Raw genomic sequence first — 8618 nt, forward strand, 5'->3', positions numbered from 1 at the left:
ACCCTGCCATATTATAGTCTACTAAGAGTTAATTTTCATACTATCACTCAAAGCACGTCACTGAGATCTAGCAAAGTCCTTCAAGACTACTCTACACTCTTTCCATTTCACCCTTTAAGCATCTGTTTGGAAGTTTTGATGTTATTTTTCATGGATTGGGTTGGTAGGTGGAGGAAGGAGGATGAAGCAAAACCCCACGCCTTGAAGCATCATGCCTTTGTTTCCAACCAGGCACCTTAGTCAAGCCTAGGACACCCTAATGAGAAAGCACTCAGTTAAGCTTTCTTAAGAAAGCTCTCAATCAGACAGCTGAGTAAAACCATCTCTGACTCCAAGCAAGGAGCACAAACTGAGTTGCTTATATTTTCATAGTGGTAATGTAACAGAAGCTTCTTCCAGCCATGCCATTATCTGCCACCTCAGCAGTCTGTCACACATTAGTCATCTCTCCAGTATGCGTCTTTTATTGTGATAACCCATCACCATTTCTTCCCTAATTACTTTTGAGATTATCTATATGGCTAGTGTGACCAAAATATCACAGTAAAGGCTACAGCTTCCTCACCAAATCTGTTTTTCCTCAATGTAACTTTTCCTGCCATATATATTTCTTGCTATTTTCTGGTCAAGAGGTAGATAATGAAAAGAGTATTGTAGGTTATTTGCACTCCCAAATTATGTGAATGTTCCTATGTTTTGACTGATGCAGTTCCTCTCCATATGCACAAGGTATGGCTGAACAAGCTACATGTAGTCTTCTTCCCACATATGTAAGTGGTCCTACATGATCTCAAGTAGCACCAGCCAAGCACCACAGCATTAACTGGATCAAAGTGCACATCCTGTTTTTTTCCCTGCTTCATTCACATTTCTCATTGACTCCAACCCTCATTGCAGCATATCAGCAACTGCAGCGGGGAGCAGCGTGCCAGCCACATATCCAGTGTCAGCCTACGCAGGGGCTTTGTGGGTTGTATGTTTGCCAGCATGTTTCAGGGAGCTGGCATTAAGGACAACTTGATTAGTCCGTGACAAGCAGGTGAAAGAAGGCAGGCAACAGAGCCCTGACACCCTTGTCCTACTGGCTTGCGTGCATCTCAACCTCTCTTTCCTGAAGCAGCCCGTTTTGGAGGTATTCCTACGGCAAGCTCCATACTGGCGTAGGAGTGCCGTGGGCACAGTGTCAGGGTGCTGGCACAGCTCCTGCAGCACTGGTAAATCGCTCTGGCGAGGACAGAAAGGCTTCACAGGCAAACAGCTGAGCAGAGAAATCAATACTACAGTCACAGACTGCCTTGAGCAATTCTGACATATTTACGGTTTCTGTTCTCCTGTTTTCAGAAGGACGGGTATCGCGTTCCCCCAGATGCCGCCATCCTTCGGCGCCATGAGGACCGCCACAGACATGGACATTGACAGAGGAGCCTCTCTGCTGGCAAGAGGGACCTCCACCCTCAATGCAGGCTCAAAAGCACCATCTCTCCTCACACTCACTACCAACACCCAGCACGAGGCCTGATCTGGCATTTCCATGTTCTGCAGGACATTTGCACATTTGCCTTTCACCCAAGGCAGGTCCTGGGCTCCACCAGCCCCCAAGGCAGGCGGCTGCGCTCCTGGGCAGGTCCTGGGCTCTCTCTGGCCTCCGCACCACTAAGCCATCAGGATGGGGCCAGCAGTGACTTCAAGCCCAACGTGCAGGAACAAGATTAGGGTTGGATTTAGGTCATTCTTATAAAGGACAGCAGCTCAGCCACTCTGCCTGCCAGCACTTAGATTATACTGCAGTTTATACTATGCGAAGAAAAAAGGCTACCTACTGCAACATTAACAGACCGGTTACTAGGATTTTCACTAAAAAAACCCTCACGTACACAGTCACACCGCCTCCTTCTGTGCTACTGCAACAGCCACTGGCAGCGAAACAGCCTCTGAGAGTGCAAGAGGGTTTAGTCTTTCTAAGCGGGAATTAAAACAGCAGCTTATCTGGCAAAAAAAGTACAAGAAATTCTCTTTGGTTTAGCATTAGTGAATCAGTGCTATTGATAGGAATAATGATGTTTTTCCAACCCAATCAATACCTTATTTTCAAAGCAATACTGTACAAAAAACTTAGATGAAGGCAAATGTTTAACAGAATAGTCACACCAGCGTTGGGGGAGCATTTAAATCCAATGTCTTTCTGGCATACATAAAGATAGAGAATGAAAGCGCTATTAGTAAAGCATAATAATAAGCCACATCCATTAGCAATTCCACAACTGGTTTGTTATCCATGTAAGCAAGAGGGTTACTCCTTTTTGAAGGTTATTGTAACGGGAGATGATACTTGTCAATAATATTGACAATTCTTTATAAAAAGCACTGTTTCTTTTGGCTGCAGAAATCCTCCTACAGGAGCTAAGTCTTTAATGTGTAATTCAGAAATCTATTGAAAAAAAAAATCTGTGTGGTGTTACAATGGAATTTGTTTTTCCCCAGTAGCAAAAAAAAAAACCAAAAAAAACCCCAACCAACCCACAATATTTAAGAATAAACGATTACAGCAACTATCCATGCCACCACCTTTAAAGACATAAAAGAGAGCAGAAACATTATTTCTATTTCAGCATCGAGTTGAGGTTGCACGGAAGCAGGGATTACCTCCATACCCACTTTAACTAGAAATGCTGCACTTCACTTATGCAGACTAAGATCAAATGATTTGTCTTCATATGAACAAAATATTAACCGAGCTTAGATTTTTATCAAACAGGTTTTCTAAATGTATACCCAGTGTTTCCTTGTTTATTCTGACAAATTACAAAAAACAACAGTTACTTCAATAAGGCAGCTATTCCATCCAACCCCTCATCCACGAGACTTGCTTATTCCAGCCGTGAAGTCAGAAGTTTTAGTGCTGCATTTGAGCATCATTTCTTAAGAGGGGCATTTCTCCTGCCCCTCTCACATCCCTGTAACATCCTGTCCCTCTCACAAGCCCTGTAACAATCAGAAATCTTAAACAATCCACTCCAATTGCTTTTGAGGAACAAGTTAAGTTTTGTTAGGTAGTACAGCATAAGCCATCTTCTCTACCCATACCATTCTCATCCACATCCAGGTTACTTAACTGGAACAATCCCTCAGAAAATGCTTTGCGCAACTCTGGACTGTACTTAAAAATGAAAAGCAGAACTCCTGTAGCCAGCTTTTCATTTGTGGCAACTGAGTAAGTCATGAACAGGAACTGCAACTGTTTAGATATTCCCTGGTCAAGGGAAATTTCTCAGTCTATTTCCACTAAACTAGGAAAAAACCCAATTACTTATTTTCAGAAAAGCCATGTACACGGGAAGTTGTATTGCTGTAGTAATGACACCAGGTTTTCTGGCACTGCAGGGTGACTTGGCAAGAAGGAAGCATGACGGAGAACCGCGCTGGCTGCGGGGAGACGCTGCAAGGCATGAGCGCGCAGGTGCCAAGCACACACAAGGACTAAAAAGTCTTTTAGCTTTCTAAAAATAACAGCCTACTAGATAAGAAGCAGAGTTAGCCAGACTGCAACACACCCTGTTTGGTTTTCAACATTATGAACTGAGGTAACTTTTATTGATGGGGGAAATCAGTTACCAATATCTAGATATTTATAGGGAAGCAACATGAGGTAGAAGCAGTGTTTATTTTCCCCAAGATGCTAAATGTTTCCGACAAGCACTCTCAGCTTTGCTGGTCATGAAGAAATAAAAAAAAAAAATTTAAAATTCAATTTTAAAAGTAGAGTAATGAAGCTCTCTACAGCTTTAAAGTATACTTTGAACCAGGACAATAAGATAGTGAATCTTTAGGCAGTAGCCAAAACTAGACAGTGGAAAATATGTTGCTAGACAAGATACAATAACTAGAACATCTCCTCACTATAAACATAGTCTTGAGGTAATATTTTAAGGTTGGGGGGGGGGGGGGGGGGAAATGCTATTCAACTTTTCGTTTCACACAGCAGGAAGGCTACCACAACTCCACCAATATTCACATTCTGAGCTGCAGAAGGCATCATCCAACATGGTCCTTCAGGCCACAGCTCCTGTGCTGGCTTATCACATCCCCTCTCCCTCCAAACCGCTCCAGCAGCAGCATCCTCAGTGGAGCACAGACCAGTCCTTCCACTTGGGAACAACACACCCGTCCGCAATTCTCTCTCTACTTTCCTCCAAAGCAAATAATTACTTTCCCAATAAAAGAGATTTCATTTTCTTTTTAACTGAGTCATATGCATTCTGGATTTTTTAAACTGTAGTTTGTGACACTCTGGAACAAGATACTACAAAATTTAATATGCTGTCAAAGCAAAACGCAAAAGCCGCTACAGTCAGAAAACTCTCATGCCTTGCACACACACTTATAAAGTTGATACAGTATGACAAAATATGTAATAGAAACAATTTAATGAACAATTAGGTCTTTTTGTTTAAGGTAATGTTAAATAGTTACTATAACGAGTTCATTTAAGCACATGCAATTCCAAGGCTGATCGTCTCAAAATGGCTTTACCCAAAAGAAGTAGGCATGAAGATGAAAGTGAACTGAAATGTGTTTTCCATCAGCCCCGAGCGTGAGAGAAAAGCTCCCTTCATCCTATTTTACTGGAGTTCAACAGGGCACAGAAACCAATACTGAAATTTTCATGCTTTTCAAGATATTTCACATCAAATACACCGCTTTTCTTTTCTGACCTCTCCAGCTATGAAGGGCCAAGAAATCCTTAGTTTCCTTTCCTCCATCAAGTCCCTAGAAAGATTTTTTTTTCCTTCCATCCTTTACTGAGAGCTTTGTGATAGTGCAACCAGTGTTTGGACAGCATTATAATCCACACACTTCTTTGCTGTGTGCCTGGATATGCTACCAATTGGAACAACAGGTAATCAGCTTTTTACTTTTCAAAATAGGACAATCTGTACCAGAAAATGCCATACATGCAAAAGAAGGAAAAAAAAAAAAGGGGGGGGGGGGGGGGCGCACAAAATGAAACATTTGCATGGTGGAAAATTCTCATCTACCAAATAAATTTTGAGTACTGAGCATCCAAACCAACACGAACTATAAAGCAAATCACTCTTCCCTAAAAGCATGTCAAGACTCTATACAATTTTAAAACCTTGATTTTATTTAATTTTGTGAACAGACCTACCAACCCTACAGTAAGGGTTAAAAAGGTAGGTCTTTGCCCTGCCTCCAAGAGCATCACTGAAACATTTCACTTCATGCCTGATGCATTAGACAATGGGTTTTTTGGTGTATTGGGTTTTGTTCATTGTTTTTGTTTGTTTGTTTAGTTTTTTTTGTAGGGGATTTTTTTTGTGGTTTTTGTTTTGGTTTGGTTTTTTACCACAGAGGCTTTGTGCAGCAAGAGATTTTGGGCTTAAATCATCAGGCAAGGAAAGCTTTCACAGAGGGATGGGTCCCAGGCTGTTGCCAGCAAAGGTAGGGTGCAGGCTGGGGAGCTCCAGATGACGCCAGAGCTGACTCACCAGCAGCTCCCTAGCATGCCACGTGCCTCGCTGAGGTCTCTGTGCCTCAGCTGATCACCAGTGAGTCTATCTGGAAGCTGAAAATGCCTCAAGGATTTTGTAACTTCTGCTTGGCTCAGAGGAGAAGCCCTGGTGCCTCCGGGGCAACAGAGCTCCTCTCGTCCTCCTCTGCACAGCCCTAGCGCAGCTCTGTTCAGTCAGACCTCACTTGAGGAAGGTGCTTTTGCCAGTACTAGCTGCTAAGGGAGTCACAAGTTTGGAGATAAGCAGGTTCTTAATTACTTTTTTGCTAAACTGGGGATGACCTGTGTGGTGGCTTAAGTCCCATCAACTTTTCACTGATGCCATGACTCACCTCAACAACCTCTTTAAGCCCAAGGATAGTAAGATGGAAAGCTATCACAGCTGCGTAATTCAATCCTGAAAGAACAGGATCGTTTCTTTCTACAAAACATTGTAAGAGCTTTTTTAGAAAGAAATAGCCTTCATTTGTGGGTTTCCTGTGATACAGCAGACTTCTGTTCCCTCAAGCATCTTTCTCCCCACCTATTCTGGTAATGAATTTAATCCCAGTAGCTCAGTTTTTGAAACCTGTAACACATATTTCTAGATGGGATCTCACCACTGCCTGCCTACAGTGGCACTAATACTCCTCAAGCTTTAGCAGAAATGTTTTCTCAGCTACATCTATAACCAGAGTTAATTTTTCCATGGCTGCATTATATTTGTGGCTTACAGCACTCCCTGTTCCTCCCTAACATTTCCAACTGCTGAACTCCCAGCTGATAGCAGAAAGCTCTTGTCACGAGTCCCTAAAAATATAACATTGCTCAGTAGCAATATTAAGCCCCATCATATTTTTGTTACTCCATTTCTTCCTCTATCATATCCCAACCCTCCTAGGTCTTAAGAACGCCTCCTGAATTGGCATTACCAACAATTTTTTATATGCTCAAACCATACTGCTGGACCTTGCCTAGTTCAAACCAGTTGCAAAGACATTTCGACTTGTTATTTCCTATTGGGGGGGGCAAGGAGAAAATAAAAAAGAAGCCCTACTTGTTTTAAAAACAACTACTTGTGGTGATTTCTCTCTGAAATTATTCATGGCTGCATTATATTTTATAAATGGGCATATCCTAGATGTGCCAAAATGTCTTTCACTGAAAAACGTTTCATAGTGAGAGACTTTCTTTAGCTTTGAAATCTGATTAGTATTGCTGGAAGAACAGCTCAGCTAAACCTACTGAATGACCATAGAAGTTGAGCCCCGTAGCTGAGCCACTACCCTGCATGAACCCACCGCACTCAGCCTGCCCTTGCATGGCGCTCCCCAAGAACACGCCTGCACATCTCAGCAGGAGACGCAGCAGAAATCAGCAAAAGACAAGTTTGAAAGTCTGGATACTCATCAGGGAAGGCACAGCCTGCCAGCCAACACTGCTTTAAAAATAGTTCCTTTTCAGATAGAAGAGTTAGAGATGACTCAAAGTTTAAGTAGCTGAAACCCCAATAGGTGATATTATGCAAATCAAGCCCCGTACGCCATCAGCTGGGAGATGGCTCATGAGCCAGGAGTCTTCTATTGAAGCAGCAAAACTGAAAACATACAGTTGCAGTCACGGGTACATGTGAAAAAACAAACACAGATTAAAGCACATTTGGCTAATGCTTCAACTTGGAGACCCTAGGGCTACCTCCAGCGCGTGCTCGCTGCGAAGGGAAAAGACGTAGGTACCCCGCGTTAAGATAAAGCTCCTTGGAACATCAGGTGTATCCACCCCTGTTACAGGTGACAAAAATATGAACTTCAACCAGGGTGCGTGGATCAGTGATGTAGATCATCAAGTCCGTCTCTTACACAACCCGAAGGCGAGGTACTTCGTGACGCAATAGCAGCGGGGACCTCGCCAGGATCCTGTCACCGGGCTGAGGTGCCCATCGTGGCAGCTGCAGCTGCCTTCAGCCTCGGTCACACACAGCTCCTGCGCAGCGCGAGCACAGAGGAACGGTCAAGCCTACGCGCCCAAGCGCTTTCAAACTCGTAACTCAGTGGGGAAATGCTTCGCTTCCATGCAATTAGGCCCCATTATTAAGCTTACAGTTGATCTAATTTTATGTGTAAAAACGGGCTTACACAGTTCCTTTTATTTAAACGCAAGTGACACTTAGGAAGGAAAACTGCCGTTTCCCAAGATAATCAGCTCAAATCCAGTCACGAACCCTCCAAAAATAAATATTTTAGAGAAAATTCGAACTAATTTTCCAAATTACGGTAACAATTTTTTTCTTTGATTCTGTAGCATTTTGGGGGTGGAGGGGAAGGAAGGATGCAGGAAGACTCTTTCTGAAGAGACATAAGATGTGAATAAAGCAGCATAATTAAAGATGCGATTCCATTAATTTATGCAGTTCTTCCCAGATCCCTCCCCCCCCCAGCTCTCCAATGCAAACAGGGAAGAAAATGCACCTGCCCCGACAGAAGGCTCGGCCGTTCGGCTCCCTTCGACCCCGTGACCCTCCGTACCTCCTCCCGGCACTCGCACCCCGCTGGCCCCGGCTCCCCCCCGCCGGGCCGGGGCGGGCGAGGGCTGCCGCTCCCCCTGCAGCCCTCGGGCCCGGGGCCAGCGGCGGCCCGGCGGAGCCCGGCCTGCGGGGCAGGGCGCATCCCGGCGGCCGGCAGCCAAGCGCCGCCAGCAGCCAAGTGCCCCCCGCCGCCGGGCGGGAGCTGCCCCTCGGGGGGTGCTTTATCCTTCCCTCCCTGCGGTTTGTGCCGGCTCGGCGACCCCCGCCTCCACGGGGAAGGGCTGGGGGGGGGGGGGCAGACATTTTGAAGCAGCGGATCCCAAAAGCCCGCCGGGCCGCGGCGCGCCGCAGCCGTGGGGGTGCGGGCGAGGCCTCCGCGCCGCGCCGGGCCCCGGCGGGGCCGCTCACCTGCCAGCTCGTCGGGCTCCAGCCCGCTCTCCGCGTCGATGCCGCACAGCACGAAGTAGTGGGCGAAGCGGCAGGGCGCCGCGCCGGGCCCGGGGGCGCCGCTCCCGCTCATCCCGCCGGCGGCGGCGGCTCCCGGTGGCGGCGGCTCCCGGTGGCGGCGGCTCCCTGCGGCAGCGC

The 8618-nt window shown here is 45.8% G+C and overlaps 1 protein-coding gene across 2 annotated transcripts in view; it reads right to left on the minus strand.

The window, feature by feature from the left end:
• The window catches only part of DENND5B (DENN domain containing 5B), a 122389-nt gene extending 113771 nt beyond the window's left edge, over positions 1-8618 (minus strand). The window contains exon 1 of one of the 2 annotated variants that reach the window (XM_075116524.1): positions 8442-8618. In XM_075116524.1, coding sequence (XP_074972625.1) covers positions 8442-8553 — 112 coding nt within the window. In that variant the 5' untranslated portion in view covers positions 8554-8618. The remainder of the gene's footprint in view (positions 1-8441) is intronic. The other variant, XM_075116514.1, reaches the window with a different exon arrangement.

The sequence above is a fragment of the Phalacrocorax aristotelis genome, chromosome 1 (genome assembly GCF_949628215.1).
Source record: "Phalacrocorax aristotelis chromosome 1, bGulAri2.1, whole genome shotgun sequence".
NCBI classification, from domain to species: domain Eukaryota; kingdom Metazoa; phylum Chordata; class Aves; order Suliformes; family Phalacrocoracidae; genus Phalacrocorax; species Phalacrocorax aristotelis.